This window comes from Peromyscus leucopus, chromosome 5, assembly GCF_004664715.2.
Source record: "Peromyscus leucopus breed LL Stock chromosome 5, UCI_PerLeu_2.1, whole genome shotgun sequence".
Classification (NCBI taxonomy): Eukaryota; Metazoa; Chordata; class Mammalia; order Rodentia; family Cricetidae; genus Peromyscus; species Peromyscus leucopus.
This window is the reverse complement of record NC_051067.1, coordinates 125,854,989-125,879,717: the sequence shown is the minus strand read 5'-3', so window position 1 is coordinate 125,879,717 and position 24,729 is coordinate 125,854,989. Positions and strand designations below refer to the sequence as shown.

General features: G+C 49.9%; 1 protein-coding gene across 3 annotated transcripts; it reads left to right on the top strand.

The window, feature by feature from the left end:
* Positions 1 to 709: 709 nt before the first annotated feature.
* LOC114700934 (bile salt sulfotransferase-like) lies at positions 710 to 17,081 on the top strand. Of its 3 annotated transcripts, none has more exons than XM_028880778.2 (7): positions 789 to 895; positions 1,499 to 1,647; positions 9,759 to 9,973; positions 10,789 to 10,915; positions 11,081 to 11,175; positions 15,269 to 15,449; positions 16,848 to 17,081. In XM_028880778.2, the coding sequence occupies exons 1-7, from the start codon at positions 855 to 857 to the stop codon at positions 16,961 to 16,963; spliced, it is 924 nt and encodes a 307-aa protein (XP_028736611.1). In that variant the 5' UTR covers positions 789 to 854; the 3' UTR covers positions 16,964 to 17,081. The 3 variants fall into 3 exon arrangements, with proteins under 3 accessions (XP_037062237.1, XP_028736611.1, XP_028736610.1); XM_028880777.2 differs by having other exon boundaries at positions 1,484 to 1,647; XM_037206342.1 differs by lacking the exons at positions 1,499 to 1,647; positions 10,789 to 10,915 and having other exon boundaries at positions 710 to 895.
* Positions 17,082 to 24,729: the final 7,648 nt, after the last annotated feature.

Here is a 24,729-nt window from a genome sequence, read left to right as displayed (position 1 = left end):
GTCTGAGATAGCGAGGAGCTGACTTCTCCCTGGGAAAATCTGAAAAGAGGGACCAGGGGTTGGAGCTACCCTTTAAAGGACAGGTAAGGACAGGGGATGCCAGGTCAGTGTGTGCTTCATGGGTTTGTGTGGGGAGTGACTCACTTGCCACCTGGGAGACAGAGAGGATGGAGCCCAGGTGCTCCCCTGCATCCTAATGGGTCAAAACAAAACAAAAACCAAGTATCCTAAGCAAATGGAGGAAGTTTTATTCTGTGGTATGAAATCTCCAGGACACTGGCTGTTGCAAGTAGCATCGTAGGCAGTAAGATGGTTTTGTGCTTCTTGGCAGCTGGCTAACGAGACTGTGAGGTCAGGGAGGCGGATGCTGCTGCTTGGCAGTGGCGGGAGATGGGAGTCCTCCTGGACATACTTTGTTCAAGCCCTGATTGCTTTGTACTGTATTACTACTTACCACAAGTGTCAAAATCATATAAGCGGCATGGTTTCTAGGGTGGCAGAGAAAGCTGCCTTCTTGTGTTGTCAGGACACAGAGAAAGGGATGCTGCATTCCTCCTCTGGGGCCGTCCTGGCCAGTGCCTCCACAGGGGAGCATTTCTGAAACAGGAAAAGTGTGTCATACCCAGTCACTCTTAAATTGACCCTTAGTCTGCTCAAAACTGGCTTCTGTCTTGAAGATTATCTCCACTTGTTGCTTGCCTATGGGGGCGCTCTTCCAGCCCCTCCCCTAAATGGGTCTGGTTGGGGGCGGGGCACCCCGCAGTCATCTGCCCCAGGGCCCTGCAACCCTAGGGTGGAGCCTCTTTGGAGCTGCCCAAGTAGAGCCTGAGCCACGTTTTCTAGGGCTGGGCTGCATGCAGACAGCGAGGTACAGCTCACAGAGAAGGACTTTGTGGTGAGTGGGGATCCCGGGGGACACGGGGGGTGGGGCTAATGTCAGAGGCTGCTCCAGGATTCAGCAGAAACAGCCCAGGCAGGGCAGCCGCGTGTGAAGACTGAAGGGAGGGTGTGGGAAGAAACTGTCTCTCTGATAGATGGGGCTTCTGGGCACAGTTCCCATCACTGCTTGGGGTTTCTGGGAGAGAGGCAAGCAGCTCTCAAGTCCACAAGGATGCTCACAATAGGTCACAACCACACAAGTCTGCTGCTGAGGTGCAGCCCAGCATACAAGTGGTCAAGAACTAGTGGCTGAGGCAGAATTCTGCCAAGCAGTGGGCCGCAGTCGCAAGGCCAGACAAACGCCCTTGCCAGCCCAAAGCCGAAGCCCAGAGATCTGTATACCCAGAGAAGATGAGGCCTCCCTTGGCCCAGATGGCAGCCAAGTCTGACCAAGGTTCTGGGATGGTCCTGCAAAGATGCCTAGGAACAAAACCAGCAGCCACCTGGTGTGGACCCGTCTCAACATTTCATGATGGAATGGCAGACGGGCTTGCACCTGCTGGAAAGAGCTTGGGCCCTGGGTAACAGACCGCCTCACCGACAGCCCCACTCCCGACAGCACCAGCATGAATGAACGCATGAACACCACCGAAATCTTCGACGGCGTCCGCTTCCCAGGGTTCATGCACACCCTGGAGTCCCTGAAGGCAGCTTGTGCTTTCCAGTTCCAGGACACAGATGTCCTCTTGGTGACGTTCCCCAAGTCAGGTGAGAGGCTGGGACTGGGACAAGGAGCCTGAGCGACCCAGGGACGTCAGTGTTCCCTTCCATCCACAGGGCCTCATTCCCTTTCTTGGCACTGTAGAGTAGACCCCTGGGACTTCTCCCTGTCACCTCTGGTTCTGGTGTGAGCTGTAGGGCCGCCTCTCTGGCCTGAGTTCATACCAGACCGTAATCTACCAGCTCTAGAAGCCCCTGTAGCCTCGTTGGCCAGTCACCCTTCTACCTAGTAGCCTCGGAAGCTGTAGGGTGTCCTTACCCTGGGCACCAGCAGCCTCCCACATACCTTGGTCAGGTTCCCACGAACGTCTCTAATCTCACTACACTTGCGTGAACATGTTTCTGAGCCTGTGGGAAGAATGCTGGCGGTGATGTGGGGTGTGTGCTGATAATCTAGCTCCATCTGGGATGCTCTTAGGCACGTGTCTTTTGGGGACAGGATTTGCCTTGCCCTGAGCTCTGCTCAGGTGAATGGTGTATGTCATTCCACTGAAGTGTGTTTCTGTGGGGACAGGAACCCTCTAATCCCAGAGCACTGCCTGCTTCCCCTTCCTCCAGTGTGGTTGGGGGTGCCGGCCTGGTTCTACAGGACCCTTCCTGGCCATCCTTGCCATCTTGAATCCATAAGGATAGGCACCCAGGGTGAGGACCCCAATCAGGGGTAGAGTTTGCCTTTGTCTCTTGGGGCCACAATGCCCATTAAGAGGGAGATCTGGCCAGGCAGTGGTGGAGTATTTTAATCCCAGTACTCCGGAGACAGAGCCAAGCGGATCTCCATGAGTTCGAGGCCAGCCTGCTCTACAGAGCGAGATCCAGGACAGGCACCAAAACAACACAGAAAAACCCTGTCTCAAAAAAACAAAAAAAAAAAGAGTAAGATCTGCCTCCTGTGACTTGGCCACTAGGGCCACCTGGGCTGTCAGTGACCTAGATGAGCAAATGATTCAGCAGATAGGGCCAGGTGCCCCTCCTACACTCCACATTCCTGACTCCTCTTCCTCTTACACCAAACCTACTTCACCTTCACCCCACATAACTGTCCTGCTTCCCAGCCACCCTGCTCCCTGCTCCCCTCCCCCGCCCCCCCCCCCGCTTCCCTCCCCTGCCCCCCACTTCCCTCCCCCTGCTCCCTGCTCCCCTCCCCCTCTCCTGGGATCAGAGCCTTCCCGCCCCCCTCCCTCCCTTTACACCTCACCACATCTACCCAGGGGCCTGGTCTATGGTCTAGACTTCCCACCAGAAGGAATGCAGTGGGTGGGCTGGGATCCGTTAGGCTGTGCCTGCAATTCTCTCTTTCTGTCCTCCTTCAGGGTAGGCAGCAGGGCTATGGGCCCTCTAAGTCCTGGGTCCTGAATCCAGGGGGTCAGTGTCCCTGCATGCGGGCAGGGGTGGGGAGGGATCATCCCTCAGTAACTGTGGGAGCAGACCCAGACGGAGGAGAGCCTGGCCTGCAGTTAGCAAGATACACTACGGACTCTTGTTACCAGTCCTTGATCTACAGGCAGGGTGGGAGGAAAGAGCCACCCTGCTCTGAAGAGCCTTTTCTGGCCTGTATTTGCTTAGACTTAAAAAGGTGGTGATCCTCCGCCCCATCCTGGAAACTAGAGAAGCTAAGGGGGGGGGCCTGTGACCTCCCATTGCCATCTAGGGCCCTAGGATTTGATATCTCTGAAGGGGACTCCCGGAAAGGGTGATTGTTTGAGGGAAAGACCCTGCACAGCTCCTAGAGCACCCTCCTCTTTGCTCATGGCCAAAGTTTTCAAATGTCTAAAGTAGAGAGATGGACTGTGGCACACCCCGGTGGAGTGTTTGGTTGTTGTAGGTGAAGACCTGGTTACATTCTTAACAGAGAAGTCCAGGTAGGATTTCGGGAAAGACCATCACCAAAGCTAGAATGTTCTGGAACATTCAGTAAGAAAGTGATAGTGAGCCAAGCGTGGTGGCACACCCTTTAATCCTAGAATTCTGGAGGCAGAGGATGGAAGATCTCTATGAGTTTGAGGCCAGCCGGGTCTACATACCAGCCCGAGCTACACAGAGAGCTCTTGGCTCTAAAATCAAACAAGAAAGTGGTAGTTATTAGATGCCATGGTTTCCCTCAGAGAGCTCGTAGCTGGGACCCCAGATATGCATAGGAAGCCACCTGGAGTCAGGTGACAGTCCCATCCCCCAAGCTCTGCTTACAAGACTTCTGTCTGACCACCCTTCTGACCGTTCAGTGGCCATCCCTCCCGGGAAGGCTTCGGCACATCGGGGGGACAGTTTGCCCTCTTTCTACCTCATCTCACTGCTCTGCCTTGCCTGGTGGAGTCACTGTAGCATCATACACACCAAGGAGGCACCAAGCCATCCGTGCAGTGGGTGTCCATCTCGACCCGGGGCCCTCCTGCACTCAGCAGCAATGATGGAGGTAGGCTAAGGCGCAGTCCAACCGAGGAAGAAGCTGACATGTAAGAGTCAGGTGTTCTCAGGTCAGCTCTGTCCTCTGCTTCCTCAGTGGCGCCTCCTCCTCTTTGCCCTGCCCTCACATTCCTGCATCTGATGCTTTCCTGACAGACCCAATGCCTTGGCCTCACTTCCCTCCCTGCCTGTCACCCACTGAGTAACAGCCCCAACATGCTCACGATCTGATCCTCCAGTATGTGACCTCATGCGGCCGAAGGGATTTTACAGTAATGATTAGGCTGAGGACCTTTAGATGGAGATCGTCGTGGGTCACGGAGTCCAGAGTCATCACAGGGTCCCTCTAGAGCGGGCCATAAAGCTCAGAGCCTTGCAGGGAGGCGCGATGACAGAAGCAGGGTCACAGGGTCAGACGGGGGATGTGAACACGCTGCAGTGTTGCTTCTGACGTGGCATGAGACACTTGGAAGGAACACGGTGGCCCCAAGAAGCTGGAAAAGGAAAGGTCACAAGGAGACACCACTCAGCTGCCAGCTCTGCTTGCACTCAGAAGTACAGTATGAGCTGTGGTGTTGAAAGCCACTGGTGTGCTGGTTACTTGTTAAGTTTACGTATTTGTTTATTTGTGTGTGTGTGTGTGTGTGTGTGTGTGTGTGTGTGTGTGTGTGTGTCACAGTGCACGTATGGAGGTCAGGTGACAGCTTTCTCTTTCCATCATGTAGTTCCCAGGGGAGTTTATCGGGCTGGGTGGCAAGCCTCTTTAGCCACTGAACCATCTCACCAGCCAAGTTGGTGGTCATCTGTTACAGCAGCCGTACCAGGGGGTCCGGGAAGATGCGTGACCACTGCAGATCCAGGATCACATCCTGATCATGCCATACTTAGCACCATGCAGGTGCCAGTCACTCACCATCTGGCACGATGTGTAAATGGAGGCCTGAGCAGGTTACCCAGGGGACATTCAAAGCCAGGTTTTGCTTTGCCAGAGCACAGGGAGCCCTGTGTCTCTCTCTCTCTCCCTTCTCAGAAAACCTGCTTTTGTGTCTGCTTCTTACCACATAGCTGCCACTTGTGTCCCTCCACCCCAGACTCGCGGAGGCCGACTGGCTCTGCAGAATGGGACAACACCTAGCCCTCAGGAACACTCTGCCTTCCTGCTCCAGAGGGCACAGAGCCAGCTGCCTAGCTCTGCCTGTCTTCATAAAAGCGACGATCGATGACTCAAATGTGCCGTAAGATAGGAAGGTGGAAGGCCCCACCCTTCTCGGGAAGCCACTCCTGCTCAGTTTCTGTACGATTCCAGAACCTTTCAGTGACATCTTTTATGTCCATGTCTCCTATCTCCTTGATAGAGTCAGGTCATTTCCCCCTTATTTGTGATCTCAGTTATTCATACTCAGTAGTGGTCTAAAAATATTAAAGGGAAAATTCTAGAAGTCACTCACTACTGTCTTAAATTGTGTGATGAAAACCTCACACTCTGTGCCTTTTCCAACCTAGAGTGTGAATGGTCCAGTGTACCTATTCTGCATACAGAACTGCTCGCGTTAATCTCTTAGCAAAGCTCCCCGTTATCAAGTCCACGGCCACCGTATCCAAGCCTTGTGTTCCAGCTGCCCTCAGTCCCCAAAGCCCCCAAGCAATGATGCTGCCCAGCGCGAACGAAGTGCTTCCTTTCCTGAGAACATATAAGTTTTCAACTTAATAAGGAAAAGACAAAACCATCTCAGGTTGCCAAGGTCTATGGGGAAAAAAAAAAAACAAACCAATCTGTGAAATTGTGAGGAAGGTAGACGAAACTCAAGCTAGTTTTGCTGTTACCACAGATGAAATCAGCCTTCAGGCAATATGGAAAAAGCATTAAAGCTTCGTAGGTTCTGGGCTTGGCTTGAGTGTCCCCTGGGGACAGTGTCAGGACAGCCTGTGACCCCTGAACTTTTCCTGCCCCAGCCACTGCTCCCAGAACAAAGGGATAGAGCAGCCCTTGTGGGCCTGGAGGGCAAGCAGCGGTCCCCAGCCTGCAGCCAGGTGAGACACACAGAGAAAAAAGGCTCTAAATCATAGGTGGAAGAAATGGTTGATGACCGGGCATGGTGGCACACGCCTTCAATCCCAGCACTCGGGAGGCAGAGGCAGGCGAATCTCTGAGTTCCAGGCCAGCCTGGTCTACAGAGTGAGTTCCAGGACAGCCAGGACTGTGACACAGACAAGCCCCAAACCTCGCCCCCCAAAAAAGGAAAAGAAATGGTTGATGGTAGCATGTTGTCATTAATCTTGGTGTATGATGTTTTCATTTATTTAAAGTTTGATTGTTCGTTTATTTAGTTTGAAACAGAGTCTCTCTGTGTAGCCATGGCTATCCTGGAACTCACTATGTAGACCAGGCGGGCCTAGAACTCAAAGACATCCACTGCCTCTGCTAGGATTAAAGGCGTGTGCCACCATGCCCCAGCCTAAGGCATTTTTATATTGAAGTTTATAAAAGACAAGAGGTAAGGCTGGGAGAGTGTGTTCCCATAACCTCTGTTCAGAGCGTTGTTACAGTTGCCCCACTTTGTTGATAATCCACACTGTGACATCACTACTGTAGCATTTCTGCTTTACACTGCAGTGACAATGTGTCTTGTGAGGACTCTGAAACTGTTTCTTTTCTTTCCCTCCTCCTCCTCTTCCTTCTTCTTTTTTTTTTGGGGGGGGGGTGTCTCACTATGTATCCCTGGCTGGCCTGGAACTTGCTTTGTAGACCAGACTATTCTCATGGAGATCCTCCTGTCTCTGCCTCCCAAGTGCTTGGATGAAAGGCGTGCGCCGCCGCCACCACTGCCATCAGTCGGGACTTTCTAATTCATCCCTCTGCACTGACCAGCTAGCAGTTGATGGGTGTGAGTCAGCTTCCCCTCACTCTGAAAAACATCCACAAGAATCAGATTATAAAGAGAGCTTACATTGGCTCACAGTTTTGAGGATCCCATGGGTACCATTGCTTTGGTCTTGTGACACATCACGGTAGAGAGGACTTGGCACAGCAAATTCACTCTTTCTATGGCTGAGATGTGAAAAGGAGGAAGAGGCAGGGACGAAGGGGGCGGTCTAGTGACATGGCACTTATATAGCATGCACAAGGCCCTGGAATCCATCCAAGAAAAAAGTAAGAGGAAGATCCTAGGGATACAGGTAAGTTGCATGGGCAAGGTTCAGGGTTTGGAGTCCAGCACCAAATAACAGAGGCATGGCAGCACATGTCTGTAATCCCAGCACCACACTCAGGTGTGGAGGCAGGAGAATCACCCTATCTCAAAAGAAAGAAGAAGAGAAGAACCTGGGGTAGTACTATCTTAGAAAGCACCCCCCCCCCCATGACCCAAAGACTTCCCACAGGCCCCCGTCTGGTCAGTCTCCCCTCCTCCTTCTAACACATAGACCTTTCAGAGACATTCTGGATTCAAACTTTAGTGCTGGCTAGCCAAATATTGTTGGACTTACACTTGCTTGCCCCTGAGCTTGAGTGGGGTCAATAGTATTTTGTGTTGTACTTAGAAACAGTCACTGTACGAACGCTATAAAGGAATTTACCACTGGGTGTGATGGTGCATGAGGATAGTTGTGAGTCTGAGGCCAACCTGGTCTACATAGTGAGTTCCAGAACAGCCAGAGCTACATAGTGAGACCCTGTCTCCAAACAAACAACAACAACAACAACACAGCAATTTGCCCATTTGTTTGCAATGTCCACACTTGGCTTATTCCTGGGCGGTGTGAAGTACAGATCTCGTGTTGTGTTTTGCCAAATAGCGACTCTGTTGACCCGGAGGCGCTGAACTGGACCAAAGCCCTGAACTTTCCTTTACTGACCACACGGTGTCTATCACTGGGCTTCCTGCAGAAGCCACTGCTGTTCCCCACTGAGCATCACTTGCCTTCTGAGGCCTGGGTGCCATGTGTTTCTCTTCAGTGTAATTCCCGCACCAATTTGTCTAACTCTGTAGAAACCTGAGGGTATTTTTATTGGAATTGTGTTTGATTTGCAGATTAACATGGAAGAGCTGGTCTGTTTATTTTGTCAAGACATCCTGTCTAAGGACAGAGGATTCTCCATCTGCCCGGGCCACCCCCACATCTTCACAGAGGCGGGAACACTCTTCCCACATAGCTTTTACACATTCCTTCCTGTTGGTCTCTGTCACTGCTATAGTAGAGTTTTCTCTGCTGTTTTACCACTAAGTTGCTACTGTGGGGTGTATGAGGACAACTGATTTTCTTCTTCTTCTTCTTCTTCTTCTTCTTATTATTATTATTATTATTATTATTATTATTATTATTAAAGTTTTATTTATGATTTTTTATGTATGTGGGTGCTTTGTCTGCAGTTTACCTTTGTGATGCATGCATGCCCGGTGCCTGCAGAGGCCAGAAGAGGTTATCGCACCCCCGGAGAACTGGAGTTACAAACAGTTGAGAGCTTCCATGGGTTCTGGGAATCAAATCCACATTCTCTGGAAGAGCAGCCAGTGCTCGTAACTACTGGGCCGTCTCTCCAGTTCCAGGACTCTGATCTTTTTCCAAAGCATACTTTTTTCTTTTCTCTTTCTTTCCTTTTTTGTTCCCATGGAACAAGGACCAAAGCCCAGGGCTTCACGATGCTAGGCAAGTGACCTACCATGGAGCCTGGCCCCAACCCCCAGTGTGCTTTTTAGACACAGGCTAGGGCTGTAAGGTAGAACTGATACTAAAAACTAGGGTTCTACTATATATAACAAACAGCTAAAAAAAAAAAAAAAAAAAAAAAAAAAAAAAGAGGGATGCGTGGAAGAGATTTTAGGTGCATGCTAGAAAAAGCCTACCTTGCCACAAGCAGGCGATTCTGTGGTGAAAGCTTACCAAGTAAAGAGGAAGGGGCGGGAGTTTTCAGTGGTAGAGTACTTGCTTAACTTACACATAGTCCTGGATTCCACCCATAGGGCCCCGAGAAAGGGAGAAGACAGAGGGGAAGAAAGCCAAAGCTCTTTAGAAAACCCCTAAATTGAAGTTACGAGTGTGGCTGAGGAGAGGGACTAGAAAACTCCTAAGTGTTCATGTACAGAATATTAGCAGAAATACAGATGATAAAAGCTATACTGAAGGCACACGCCTTTAATCCCAGCACTCAGGAGGCAGAGGTAGATCTCTGTGAGTTCAAAGCCAGCCTGGTCTACATGGTGAGTACCAGGACAGCTAGGGCTATGTAGAGAGACTCTGTCTCAAAAAACAAATAACATATCAATTAAAGTCTCAAATAGCAATAAGGAACATGTCATAGAGTGGCAGAGCAGTCCCCTGGCGGGGTCTGTGGTCTGTGGAAGGTAGAACAGTGAGAGTAGAGGACTAGGCTAGCTTCAGAAGCCTCACCATCCTGTTTCCGCTATTAATAATGCACCTAATTGCCGGGCGGTGGTGGCGCACGCCTTTAATCCCAGCACTTGGGAAGCAGAGCCAGGCGGATCTCTGTGAGTTCGAGGCCAACCTGGTCTACTGAGTGAGATCCAGGAACGGCACAAAGCTACACAGAGAAACCCTGTCTCGGAAAAACAAAAACAAAATGCACCTAACTGATCTTTTACTCTGAGTGGGGGGGGGAGAGAAAAAGTGTGGAATATCTTAGGCAGAAGTAGCCACCCCCATCACCTGCCCCATCCCGACTCCTACCCCTTGTCCTACAGGAACCACATGGATGCAGCAGGTACTGAGTCTGATCTTCTGTGGGGGCCATTTGTGGCCTATCCACCACCTCCCCAACTGGGCCCGCATGCCTTGGATAGAGCAGACCTCCTTCAGCAGCCTCCTTCCCAAGCTCAACAGCTCCTGGCCTCGACTGCTCACCTCCCACCTGCATGCCAAAGCCCTGGCACCAGCTCTGATGAAGTCCAAAGCCAAGGTAGGAAACAGGTGCCTTCGCGCTCCTCAGCATTTCACAAGAGCCAAGATGGAGTCAGGCTTTGGGGGTCCAAAGGACTTGGCTTCGCCTTCAAGTCTTGGGGTGAAGAACATGGTGAGTGGGAGGGCAGAAACCACAGCAGGATCAGACCTAGTCTGGAGTTGACACAGGGTCTATACTGCAGGAAGCCTCTTCCGGGCCAGCAGTGTAGCCAAGCCAGAGGGAGGAGGAGGGTGGGTCAGGCAGGTTCATTGTCCAGGTGTCATCCATTGAATGTCAGAGTCATCCATCTTGACTAGTGGTTGGCTCTGGGGAAGAGAGATCCCTTCCTACCTTGGTAGGGAGGAGCCGAAGAAACTCAAGCAGGCCTCACAGACACAAGTCCAATGCCAGGCCTCCTGGCAGTGTCCAGGCGACCTGGAGATTGGTAGAACTTTGATAGGCAAGGCCTACTTATCCTGTGGGGTGATGGTGGCCATCAGCTGCCTGCAACCTGAGAGAATGAATAACAATGCTCCCTACAAAATAAAAAATTTTAAATGTAATAATAAAGAAACCAAAACCTGCCCCCGGGGGCTACCCACTCACTAGCCATGCAGGACTCTGCCGACTGCAGCTCAGTGACCAGGTCTGGCCCATGCCTGGGATCCACTCACCACTACCGTTTTGGGGGGTCCAGGAGGCCAGCATTGTGCAACTCTTCCCACCCACACTTCTAGCCTGGAGCTGGGGTCCAGGGCTCAGCTACTTGAGGTCACAGCAACTGGGGAAGTCTTGAACCTCAGAGCACTGAGATTCAGGACTCTGTCCACCAGGTGGTGTACATGGCCCGGAACCCCAAGGACGCTCTGGTTTCCTTCTATCACTTTCACCGAATAGCCGGCTTCCTGCCCAACCCCAGCTCCTTTGAGGATTTTGTGGATGAGTTTCTCGAGGGCACAGGTGGGTCTCCAGGACTGAAGGGGGGGCTCACAGAGCCTCCTCCTTGTCACGAAGCTGGTGGGCAGCTTTGCGTCTTTGTGCTAGCCCCTCTGAGGTCTGCCCCTCCTGGGTCCCAGCCACGTGCAGCTGGGTCTGCAGCTCCTCCTCTGTATCCTCCTTCCTCAGGCTTCTTCGGCTCCTGGTTTGACCATGTGAAGGGGTGGCTGGGACTCCAGAAGGACCTAAATCTGCTTTTTGTCACCTATGAGGAGCTGCATCAGGTGGGCACCCCTTCCACATATCCAACAGGCCACCTAAGCCAAGTCCTCCTCAGTCAAAGCCCCAGTGTCCCCAGCTCTTCCAGAACATTCTGTGAAGCTTGTTTTCCTAAGACAGGACTGCCAACGATATTGGTGCTTTCAGAGTCTCTAGCTGCTCCTGGTTCAGACATCTCTTGCCTCCAGCTTTCCTAAAGTAACAACCATTGTGAGTCTTGTTGGTTGGAGATTCAAGCAATTTTTCTTTTTCTTTTATCTTATGTGTATGACTGTTTATCTACATGTATGTCTGTGTGTGCCTGGTGCCCAAGGAAGTCAGAAGAGGACATTGGATCCCCTGGAGCTGGTATTATGGATAGTTGTAGCCACCACAAGGTTGCTGGGAATTGAACCCGGGTCCTCTGCAAGAGCAGTGGGTGCTGTTAATGGCGCAGCCATCTCTCCAGCCTGAGTTTCAAGAATTTTTAATGTACGTTTATAATTTTAAGATTGTGGGGCTGGAGAAATAGCTAAGCCAGTCAAGTGCTCGTGGAACATGTATGAGGACTTGAGTCTGATCCCCAGAACCCTCATCAAAAAGCCAGCTTGATGATACACACTGAGAGACAGAGACAAGCACATGCCTGCGGCTTGCTGGCTGGCCAGCCTGGTCTGCTCGGTGAGTTGAAAGTCAGTGACAGACAGACATTTTCTCAAAAAACAAGATGGACTTCTCTAAGAAATGGCACCTGAGATTTTCCTCTTGCCTCTGCATGCACACACACACACACACACACACACACACACACACACACACACACACACGACTCGAGATAAAGGCCTTTGTTGGACTGCCTTGATCCCTGGAACCCATATGGTGGAAGGAGAGAACTGACCCCTCTTTGATTCCTCGCCCCCCCATGTGCCTTAAGTTATACATTCAGTCTCTTGATGTTATTTTTGTGTTTATCCATCAAAGTAATCTTTGATTCATATTTGACAGCATTCGGAAATTCAGATAAGCTCCGAGAAGCGGTTTTGGTGCATGAATACATTCTCTCATTTGCTCCTCCTTTCAGCCCCTGCACTTTCTAATGGAACAGACAGGCCTTCTGATTACTCAGCCCACCCTGGCACAGCCAGCAAATTCGATGCGTGATGCTGGAGAACCTTGAGTTCTCTGAGCTGTTCCAATATTATGTGTAAACAGCAAGATTTTCACTCAGAATAACAAGATGAAATCCACTTCTTTGCAGGATGTTTTAAATTATATCCACAAGGCTGACCTTTCCGAAGCCTGCAGCTCTGGCTGCAGCTGTTGGCGCTGTGTGTGCTTAGGGATTTTTGGGAATCCAAGATCTGTTGGGTCTTAGAAACTGTACACATTTGCCCCCAGCAGACGAGGTTGGTTTGGCCTCAAGACATTAAAACAAGAGGAACAAAGATGAATAGGTTCACATCATGAATAGATTCACATCAGTAGAGGTTCAGGCTTTTCCAACTGAATGAGTTTTGCTACAAAAATTAAAGCTCAATTTTCAAAGCTTTTTGTTTTTGATCAAATTCTTTAAAGATATGATATCTCTGAGTGCCAAATACAACGTGTCCTAAACACAAAGATATAAATTAATACTTGAGGTTTCAGTTTTCAAGATTTTTATACCCTGTTTCTAGTCCTTTGCAATTGGTGGTGTGGGCCTAGTTGGACACTACTTGGTCTCAGCAGCCGACAGGGGCAGAGACCAGACATCCTGGAGTCCCCTGTTGTGTCTCTCTGGGCTTTAATTTCTGTGTGTCCCACGGTGGGCTGGGCTCTCCCACATCAACCATTAATCAAGAAAGACTCCTCTGCTTTGCCTGCAGCCCGTCTTATGAAGGAATTTCCTCAAGAGTCCCTCTTCCCAGGTGTGCCGAGGTTTGCATCTGTTAACAGAGGAAACAAGGGACAATGGACCCCCAGCTAACATGACACACCAACACAACACTATTAAACAATAACCTTTTCTTTCTTATGCATCCAAAACATCTCATATTAATAGCAATATCACAATAGAAAACATTCCATCTATTTTTTTGTTTGTTTTGTTTTGTTTCTCAAGACAGGGTTTCTCTGTGTAGGCCTGGCTATCCTGGAACTCAATCTGTAGACTAAGCTGGCCTCAAACTCAGAGATCTGCCTGCCTCTGCCTCCAAGTGCTGGGATTAAAGGTACCACCACTATCTGGCCTTTTTAAAAAAATTTTTTTTGAAGAATAACTTTTTGTGCTTTCATTAGATTATAATATAATTACAACATTTCTCCCTTCCTTTTCCTCCATTCAAATCCCTCTCCCCATATAGCCCTCCCTTTGTTCTTCAGATTCGTGGCTTTTTCCTCCATTGTTACTGCATGTATACATACTCCTAGATACAACCTTCTCGCTCCAAATAATGCTACTTGTATGTATTCTTCTTAGACCCACTGATAAGTGTGGTCTTCACCCCTCATCAAGGAAACTTCTCTTTACAACAGCTGGACACTATCACAGAAAACCACAACCAATCAAAATGCAGAGTTGTGGAGCCTGGTGCCAGTGGGTAGATCTACATTCCATCTTAAAAGTCCTACAGTCTTTAAAAATTCACTTTAAGCCAGGCGGTGGTGGCACACACCTTTAATCCCAGCACTTGGAAGGCACAAGCAGGCGGATCTCTGTGAGTTCAAGGCCAGCCTGGTCTACAGAGTGAGTTCCAGGACAGCCAGGGCTTTGCAGAGAAATCCTGTCTTGAAAAAAAAAAATCACTTTAAAAGTTCAGTCTCTTTAAAACATCCAAAAATCTCTTTCAAAGTTCAAAGCATCTCTAAAATATCCAGAGTCTCTCAACTACAGGCTCCTATAAATTCCAAAAATAAGTTAAATACTTTCTTACCCTAAGAGGAAGAAATTGAGGCACAGCCACAAAGAAATCAAAGCAAAACCGAAATTCACCAGTGTAACAAGTTCAGAGTCTGATGGTGGGGACCCACCCACAATCCTCTAGGCTCCAAAATGGCTTTAACAACTCTACCTCTCCAGCTCTGCCATCCAAAGCATGCGTGCCCGTGTGCGTGTGCGTGTGCGTGTGTGTGTGTGTGTACATTCATGTATGTATAGTCAGTTAGTTAGTGAGTTAGTTAGTTAGTTTTTTGAGGCAGGGTTTCTCCGTGTAGTCTTTGCTGACCTAGAACTTGCTGTGTAGCAGGCTAGCCTTGAACTCACAGAGATCCACTTGTCTCTGCCTCTCCCATAGAGGGATTAAAGACAATGTGCACCACCATACCCAGCTCCCGATGTATTCTCTTTTTAAAAATTTTTTTTTAGATTTATTTATTTTATTTTTAATGTGTGTAAATATTTTGCACACATGTGTGTCTATATACCACATACATGCCTGGTGTCCTCAGAGGTCAGAAGAAGGTGTCAGATCTCTTAAAACTGGAGTTATAGACAGTTGTGAATTGCTGTGGTGTACTGAGAATTGAACCTGATTCCTCCGCAAAAACAGCAAGTGCCCTTTACTGCTGAAACATCTCTCCAGCCCCCACCCAGGCGTTCTTAGTGACTATAAAATATTCTGTGGTATAGACATAGCTGAAATAAATTCCTTTTGTGGTTGGATTTTATGCTGTTTCCAGCTACTTCCTTTAACAGATAATACTGAATTGAGTATGGTTGTTCACACTTTTAATTACTTGTACAATTACAAGTGTCTGTACAAATACAGTGTCCCTCTATGTATCTCTGACTGTCTTGGAACTCAAGGCTAGACCAGTCTGGCCTTGAACTCACAGAGATCCACCTGACTCTGCCTGCCAAGTGCTGGGATTAACATGAGTCACTATGCCCAGCTTATTACTTTTATGTTTAAATATGTGTATGTATGTGTCTATGTGGATATTTCTGCATTGGATCCCTTGGAGCTACAGTTACAGGCAGCTATGAGCTGGTCAATGTGGGTGCTGGAAACTGAACTTGGGTCAAAAGACCCAAGAGCAATATGTTCTCTTTCTTAACCATTAAATTATTTCTCTAGTCCCTACTGTATTATTTTAATGTCTTAAATATGTATCCATTCCTCTGGGTCTTTCTGGGTCCAGGAACCTCGCCGTACCATCCAGAAGTTAAGTGAATTCCTGGGGCACCCCCTGGGACCAGAAGAGGAGGATGTCGTACTGGAACACTGCAGTTTCTCCTTCATGAGTCAGAGCAACATGGTCAACTACAGCCTTTTGTCCAAGGAGATCATAGACCAGAGCCAGGGCAAGTTCCTGAGGAAAGGTAGGCCTCCATTCAAATGCCCAGGGCCTATCCTAGAACCAGTCAACCCTCATCTTTTGTTTGTTTTATTTTTTGTTTGTTTGTTTTTTTGGTTTTTTGAGACAGGGTTTCTCTGTGTAGCTTTGCGCCTTTTCCTGGAACTCACTTGGTAGCCCAGGCTGGCCTCGAACTCACAGAGATCCACCTGCTTCTGCCTCCCGAGTGCTGGGATTAAAGGCGTGCGCCACCATCACCCGGCGTTTGTTTTATTTTTAAGACAGAGTCTCTATGTAGTTCTGGCTGTCCTGGAGCTTGCTCTGTAGACCAGGCTGGCCTTGAACCCGCAGAGATCCTTATGCTTCTGCTTCCTGAGAGCAGGAATTAAAGGTGTGCACCACTATACTTCACCTCCCGTTTTTTTTTTTTTTTTTTTTTGTATCTGATTACAGCCCCCCAAGCCTACCCCGTCTACTTGCTTCCCATACCTTCTTGCCTGGCCTATTAGTGTGATGCTGAGGACAGTCCCTGCCTCATGCCATTCTCTGATGGCAGTGCCTTCCCAGAGGTTTCCTTTTGGCCCCAGGCTACAGCTCTGTCTCAGACCTCTCTTCCCAGAGCCACCCAACTTTCTGAATACCTCTCAGAAAGTGCCCCAACTCCATCTCTGGCAACTCTTCCAAAAGAAACTGACCTTCACCATTCTCATGGGCAACAGGTTCTAGCATTGCCTGAGTTCGGCCCCGCCCAACCAATTCTGAAGAGATGCTTGGATGTAGAAAAGGGGAGGGGCCTGTGGGGTCCCCATGGCAACTAAGAGTATACCTTGCTATTGTCCCTGATAAAATCCCTGGGAGCACCAGGACCTCTTGCCTTTATGAACAGTCAGAAGAATTAGGACTTTCCTCAAAGTCTCCAACAAGACATATCCTTAGGACAGGTCTTAGGGGTATGTGAACCCAGGCCTAGCTTCCAGCCCCCAGCTAAATGTGGTTTCAGGATGGGGCAGTCATGGGTGCTCATGACCACATCCCGTGGCTGCCATCCAGAGCATGCAGACTAGGGGTTCTCACACAGCTCTGGAGGCCAGAAGAAGGTATTCTTGGGCCACACACTCCCTTCCTGCCTCTTTCACTCCTACGGCTCCAGTGTCCCCAGTTCCTGGTTGCATCACTTTGGACTCTACTCCCACACTTGATGATGACACCAGTCACTAGGTTAGGCCACTCTTATCACTTCTTAACCTACTTCCAAATCAGGTCATGTTCCCAGGTATCAGGTGAGAGGTGCAGACGCCTCCTACAGGACGTAATTCAGAGTGTGGGGCTGGAGAAACTGGCCAGTCTCTCAGGGGTTGGCTTGTGGTATAGCCTTGACATCTTCTCCCTGGCTGACTCATGCCCTCTGTCCTTCCTCCCCCAGGTGTTGTTGGCGACTGGAGGGAACACTTTACTCCTGAGCTGGATGAAAAGTTCAACACTGTCTACCAGTCCAAGATGGGTAACTCTGGCCTCTGCCTCCCCTGGACTATGGACTGACCCTTCTGACCCATCTGGCCTATCCCCATGTGCCCATCCTTCTGTCCTCCTGTCCTCCTGTCCTCCTATTGTGCTATGCCCCTGGTCTAACAATAAAAGCCCAGGTCCACACTGTGAAGACTCTGTCCCAGCTCCAGCCTGGGCCTGTATACTTTATACCCTTCACCCTGGGACTTGAGGGAGAAGGGAGATAAACACCCCCAGGATCCTCTTTTTTCTCTAGAGCTTGGCCCTTGACTGGGCTGCCATCCCAAAGATTTCTTTAGGACCTCCAGATGTGACATCCCTAGACCTTACACCCCAAGATCATTCTTCCAAAGGGCAAGCGTATAAAGATGTAGAAAACAGGAAGTATTTGTGGGGTTCCCTAGGAGACCAAATCTAGACCAGAGAAGTCAAAGTAAGTATTGGGAACAAACACTAATCAGCCCAAGTAATGGGAAAGGTCTCTGCCCACTCACTGGGGCTCCCATAGGATGTGGGCTGCCTATCAGGATGTCTGCCATCCCAGCCACATGTCCACAGCGGCAAGCTTCTGCTCTGGGAAGAAGGGTTGGCAGCTCCGGACATAACCAGGCTCAAGTGGAGCCAGCAAAATCCCTTCTAGTCCTCCCCATGCCTGTGTGCTGCCCATCTGCCTGCGTTCCATGGAATACTCTGATGGCAATATGACAAAAGCCAGTCCTGGCCTAAAGCCAAGGAGCGCCTTGATCCAAGTAGCTGGCTCCAGTACAGGCTGATGCAGAGCTCAGGCCTGTTTCCATTTAGAGCCCGTTCTACCAGCTGTCTGCTCACACACTGCAATGAGGCCAGCCCTCTCTAGACCCTTGGCCCTGGCTCAGCTATCGCAAAGGGTCCCTATTTTCCAACAGGACAGGGCAACAGGATGATGTTCTTTTCCTGCTGGAGGCCACAACTCAGCCCAAGAGGAGCCATGTGACCACATGAGACTGAGTCAGGGTCCAAGTGCAGAGCTGGAAGCTACACCCTTTTGCCTGTCCCAGTATGGAACACTAAGGCATCCAGACGCCAAGAATCTACATCCTGGACATGGTGGCACTTATGTCCGGTGCTCAACCCCAGCCACAGTCTACAAGCAGGGAGGGACCAAGTGTGAGGCAGGTTGCTATGAGTAATGTGACTGGCCAGCTGTCCCCCTCAGAGTCTTGGTGTCAAAAGCCAAGTCCAGCTTGCCTGTCCCAGGCCAGGAGCCACCAAGAGAGTTGGGAAGGAGGGTACCCTGGAAATGAAATGCAGAGGCAACATGGAGCCTGCCCTGGGAGAGGCAGAGAAGGAACAAACCTTCTTGGATGAAACTTAGACGCAGATCCTCATGAGGCTTTCCAGTCCAGCTAAGCGGCCAGAATGACTATGTTCCAATGTTCATGGGTGAGAGGAGCACGAGGGTGGGGCAGTGTGCACACAAGACTGGGACTGCCTGACGAGGAGGACAGGGCTGACTGTCAGCGCTGCAGACTGAAGCCAGGGATTCACACATGCTAAGCAGGAATCCTACAACTTCTGGGCGATGTGTCACACGCCTTTAATCCCAGCATTCAGGAAGCAGAGGCAGATGGATCTGCTATGAGTTCAAGGCCAGCCAGGTCTACATAGTGAGTTCCAGGCCAGACACATAGTGATATCCTGTCTCCAAAAACAAAACAATAGGGAGGGTCTGGAGAGATGGCTCAACACTTAAGAGCACTAGCTGCTCTTTCAGAGGTCCTGAGTTCAATTCCCAGCAACCACAATTTCCAGCAACCACGTGGTGACTCACAGCCATCTGTAGTGGGATCTGATGCCCTCTTCTGGCTTTCAGGCATACATGCAGACAGAACACTCATACACATAAAATAAATAAATAAATCTTTAAAAAACAACATCAGCAACAAAAAGTTCCTGGGTTTGAATAGCAACATATCTCTGTATCTCCAACCAGATAAGGACAGAGCTAACATTTCTCTCACCCTGTGCTGTGTGTCGTTCACCAGAGAAGACTGTTAGAACACAGATTTTAGCCAACAGAAAGTCTTTATTAGCCAGCCAGAGACTACACGGGTTGTTCAGGATCCCAGTGTAGCACTGAGCCTTTCTCAGGGTGAGCTTTTAAGCACACAAACCACGTTCTGGGTTGACATACTTCAGTTAATGAGAACAGTTAGCCAGAATTGGAACTACAGAAGCCAAAAGGCAAGGTTAGTACATTTAGAGACTTTCCCAGAACTATGGGCTTTGAGGGATTAAGCCTTCATTTTAGTTTTGGCACGTGGTGCTGTCTGCATGCTGAGCTTTGTGGCCCGAAGGGTACTTCCATCATGGAGTCAGTTGTGCTAAGGTCTGGGGCCCTGTTATACCTGTGGCTCTCTCCTGCTCCCATGATTTGTACCTCATCCTAGAGCCTCACATAACCTGAATCCCACAGGTCCACTCCACTCCTGATTTCTCTGATACAACCCTGCATGTCACATACCACAGAGCCCTTTGTATGTGTTTATGTGTGTTGTGCACATGTGCCCGTAAGTACATATGCATTATTATGTCCATGCCTATGGAAACCGGAAGTTAACATCAGGTGTCTTAACTAGTCTCCACTTTTTTTTTAAGGTAAGCTTTTTAAAAAATGTTTTATTTATTTATTATTTATGTGTATATATGTGTGTGTGTCAGTGCTTGTGAAAGCCAGAAAAGGGTGTCTGATCCCCTGGGCCTGGGGTTGCAGGCAGTTATGAGCTGCCTAACTTGGGTGCCAGGAACTGAACTTGGGTCCTCTGGAAGAGCAGCAAGTGCTCTTAACTGCTAAGCCATGTCTTAGCTTTTCCACTTTATTTTTTGAGACAGGGTCTCTCGATAAACCTGGAGTTCCATGGCCAGGTTCTGTCTGTCTTTCCACCAGTGCTGCAATTACAAATGCATACAAGTACACCTGGCTTTTTACGAAAGTTCCAGAGATCCAAGCTACATTCCTCATGCTGCTGCAGCAGGCACTTTACCAACCCAGCCGTCTCCCCAGCGTCCTGAAGAGCCCTTTGCAGAGAGGTTAGAGCAAGCAGAAAGGCATAGCAGAGATGCCCCCACTCACCTTGAGCAGGATCTCTGCAGCCTAACAATTAAGATAACTACATGAGCTTGGCAGTGGTGCCGCATGCCTTTAACCCCAGCATTCAGGAGGCAGAGCCAGGAGGATCTCTGTGAGTTCGAGGCCAGCCTGATCCACAGAGTGAGTTCCAGGACAGGCTCCAAAACTATACAGAGAAACCTTGTCAAAATAAAAAAAAAAGATAACTACATGAAGCTGGACATGGGGAGTGCTTCCCTTTAGTCCCAGTACTAAGGAGGCAGAGGCAAAAAAAAAAAAAAAAAAAGATAACTACATGAGAGCTCCAATGAAGGGTATGTCCTGGCTGCCAGGTTGCTCTTAGTAACCCAAGTACTCATACTCAAAGAATAATTGAATGACCACAGCCAAGAGAGGTCCCCAGACTTCCCTATAGATACCATTTATAATGGTCACAAACATGGCACTGTTAGCTTTGACTTTGGACCTTCTGATGTGTCCCCAGCATGGGAGTTCCTATGACAAGTGATTTTTCCAAAAAGATACCAGGAGCTGGGGATGTGGCTCAGTTGGTGAGATGCTTGCCTAGTGTGCACAAAGCCCTGGATTTGATCTTCAGCACTCATGAAACCTAACATGATGGTCCAAACCTGTAATCCCAACACTTGGGAGGTGGAGACAGGAGAATCAGAAGTCACAGGTCATCTTTGGCTGCATAGTAAGTGGCCTAGATAAATAGGACTCTGACTCAAAACAAAACTAACACCCCAACGTAGTGGGGCACATCTTTAATCCTAGTACTTAGGAGACAAAAGCAGGTGGGTCTCCCGGAGTTCAAGATCAGTTTGGTCTACATAGAGAGTTCCAGGCCACCCAATGCTACATGGTGAGACCTTGTCTCAAAACAACAACAAAAACCCATGAGGCCCCAGTGGCCTGTAAGCACTGTGTCTCGGCAGCAGAGAAAGAAATGCATGTCAAGCCCCAGGATTTGCCACGTGCCCAGAAAGGCCGAGATGAAAACACAGAGGTCAGCAAGTGTTCTGGATGAGATCTGTCCCTAGAAGGGTGCCTCTCCTGAATGAACTGTGTTCACCCTCTGGCCAGTGGGTCAACCTGGTAACACTGAGTTTAGGAATGTCCAGAGCATCTTCAGTGGTTAGAGAAGGTACAGATGCAGTGAAAGAGGAACCTGCCCACAGTCAAGTGAGTGACACGTATACTGAACCCTACAGGGCCGTGAGAAAAGAGATGCATGCACCATGGTTCCATCCACATAAGGTTCAAAGCCCAGCACAACAGTTGGCGCACCTTGTGATCAGTTAGGGAAGTGGCAGCATCAGGAGGTGCTCCAGGACCACAGAAAGGCACAGACACTTGCCTTGGGCCACAGCCATAGCTAGTGGTCCAGGGTGGACCCATGACCTTTTTGGATGGGTCCAGCAGGGACTTAGGATGAGCCAGTAAGGGTAGATTGTCTTGGTAATATAGATTGGAACTGGGAATGGAGATGGAGTCTTAAAAGACACACTGACCTTGTGTCAGACTCTCCTTTGGGTGGCAGGAGCCTGGACTACTCATGATCTTGGGAGGAAAGAGAAATTGCATAAGCCAGAAAGAGACCAACACATCCCCACTTCCCTCTCACATGATGACTGAGAGCTTCTTTGGTATCTATCAGCCTGAAATCTCACCAAGAGTTGCCTTGAGGTCTATGCCTCAGGCCTGACCAGGGTCACAGTTGTGGCACTGGCTGAGAAAGTGGCACTGAGAAGAGGCTGGCTGACTCTGGGGTTGTCTTAGGATCACGTCGCTGGGTCTCATCTTGGTTGCTGAAATAGATGCCCTCAAACATGGAGCTCAGAGCAAGGAAGGTGGCCGTTTCCTCCTTTTCCCTATCCCAGGGCTGTTTCTCAGGGACATTATGTTCAACATAGAGGCTCTAGGAGGATTTAGTCTATTAGCTCCTCGTCATCAGTTCCCCACCCCATAGTATAGCCAGCCAGCCTAAAAGGTAGTGTAACTCCTAGCACCCCAAACTGCTGACTGCTTACTCTACCTCTCTGGCTAAGAGTCTGCCTTTAGTTGTAAAATGGAACCTTCTGGGGTTTGTGACTACCCAAGGCAAACTCCACACACTCAACTAACACCCCAGTTTTCATCCGTGTGTTGAGGGGCATAGCTCTCTCTTGCACTGGCCTTTGAGCCCCAGTGCCCATCTGCAAACAGGAGTCAGTTGACACACCTGGTCAAGAGAGATGCAAGCTTCACCTAGACCCCCACAAATAACACGCTGGGCTCTGTATCTGGATGCTTCTGTTGGGACAAAACCCCTCAGAGGAGACCAACCCAAGTGTGGCTGGGAGAGTCTTACAAAGAGGCTTCAACAGTAAAGCAACTGAAGACTGAGGCCCTTCCCAAGTGCACACATGCACACTCAGACACATAGTAAAACAACACACACATGCACATATTTACATGCACACAGACACACGCCTACACACACATAACCCAGACTCTGGGCTTTGCACCCTGGGAGTCAGCCTGGAAGGCCCAGCTCAAGATTCTGCTGTGTGTTTTTGGGCTAAATTGCTTCACTTCTCTGAATTCAGCTCCCGCTTCCATGCAATGCACTCACAGTAGGGCCATCACGTGGAGCTGTTGTGAGAATTCAGCACGGTGATGTTTAAGCAAAAGCTTAAACTCGAGTACTGGGAAGGGAGGAATACCCCACCGTGTGCAGGCGGCTGAGATCTGGCGAGTGGAGGAGGGGAAAAGAAGGGAGAAGAGAGGGAGGGGGGGAGGACACACCCCCAGGGCCAGCGGATTGCCCACCAGTGAGGGGTGTCCACCAGCCAAAGGACAGGCGAGGGGCAGGTGGCGGGCGCAGGGACCGGCTTCACTCGCAGCTCTCACGTGATTGGCCGGACTGCGTGGGGCTTGTCTGACGGCTCGGCAGCCCCCACACCAATTACAGGCACTTAGTCACAGGTTCCTGCCTGCACTTCCTCTCAGCAGCAGGAGAAAGAACAGCCTTGATGGGGCTAGTCCTTCCCACCCCCTCCATCCCGCCTAGCCTGGCTCGGGGAAGGAGGAGAATGGGCAGTAATCCAGCAACGCAGAGCTTGGCCTCTGAGGCCCTATAGAGTCCCCCCTATAGGAGGGGACAGACTGAGGTGGGAGCACATTTAGAACAAAAAGGCTGAAACTCTGGCTAGCTGTTCCTTCAGGCGAAGAAAGTGGTACCCCCTACCAGGCTGACTGCCACACATGCAGTCTCCTACTTTATATGATCATATCCATGTGTCAGAGGGCAGGACAGGTCAAGCTGAAGCATGGTGCTCAGAGCATAAGGAACATGGATCCTCTCAATCAGTTCTGCAAGACAGGCGTCTTGGCTGCCCAGCTGTGTGGCTCTGCTTCATGTCTTTCCTCTGTTATCAGTGACGTCAGCCAAGGCTGAGTCTTAGCTGGCTGGGAGAGGGGGACGGAGGCCCCTCCGAGGTACTTTTACCCTTTTAGCTGTGTAGTCACTGCAGGATGGGAGCCCATTGGGGCGCGGGGCTTATGATGCAGGCCATGGGCTGTTCCTGGCGTGGTGGCCCCTGAGGGCAGGACAGTACTTGGTCTTTGTGGTGGTGGGGGAGTATTTGAGACAGGTTTCTTGTGTAGCTCTGTTCTGGAACTCACTCTGTAGACCAGGCTGGCCTTGAACTCACAGAGATCTGCCTGCCTCTACTGGGATTAATGGCATGCACCACCACCACCCAACATTTGTTTTGTTTTTCAGACAGGGCCTTACTATGTAGCCATACTGGGAGGGACCACTTAGCATTTAGCATTTTTATGGCTTAGCTATGGAAGTTACATTAGACCCCCAAGTCTGCCCAAGTTCAGAAAGAGAATATAAGCCCACCTCTCAGTGGAATAAACTCAAAGCCTTGTTAAGCAGCCTTACTCATCTATGGCAGACAAAGAGCAAGGATCAGACCTCCTCAGATGGAGAGGCATTATCTCAGGCCAAATACTGACACAAATCCACAGGCGTCAGAAGCTGGAGCCAGGCAGCTGGACCAGCAGATGCCTCCCAGTTTGCAGAGGAGCGGGGGGGGGGGGGGGGGGGGGACCCACAGCATGCCGGAGTCTACCTCCAGGGCAGGTGGAGGGGGCAGGCTGTGGGGCTCTCGGCCACTCTAGGACCCTTAGTCCAGCCAACTTGGAAACTCTTCACCCGAGGCCCTAGAGTCATTCCCACGTGGTATGCTCGAGAGTGAGGAAGGTTCTGAATACCTGGGAACACATTCTGGCTGCCTCGTCAGGGGTTCAGTTCGCACAAGCTCCTCTGGATTCCAAAAATCAAACGGCACACACTTTAATGTAGCAAAAGGGGTGTAAACAGGAACTTTTCGAAGCAAGGATGTCCTGGCCCCGCCATCATCCATGTCTGACACAGGCAAGTCCCTCCACTGGTCTGAGCCTTGATTTCTTTGTGAAGTGAGAGCCTGGGACACGCTTCTGGGCCAGGTTCCGCAAGTGCTGACAGAAACTCAGCTCCTTCTTGCTTTGTGATATGAGAGCCGATACTTCTATGAAAGGACCGACTCTTGGAAGGACCGTTCCTTCCTCATCTCTCTGGCCAGCAGCTCTCCGAAGCCCACTACACTGACTCTCCTACGTGCATAAACCACGCCCCTTCTCCACCACCTGCTGC

What these genes read in the sequence shown, in the direction of transcription:
- LOC114700934 (XM_028880777.2), top strand. Translation starts at nt 855, where the DNA reads ATGCAGACAGCGAGGTACAGCTCACAGAGAAGGACTTTGTG. An exon ending in TGATGAAGTCCAAAGCCAAG is followed by an intron (nt 9,974 to 10,788) that starts GTAGGAAACAGG and finishes TCTGTCCACCAG; the next exon opens with GTGGTGTACATGGCCCGGAA. An exon ending in TGAGTTTCTCGAGGGCACAG is followed by an intron (nt 10,916 to 11,080) that starts GTGGGTCTCCAG and finishes CTCCTTCCTCAG; the next exon opens with GCTTCTTCGGCTCCTGGTTT.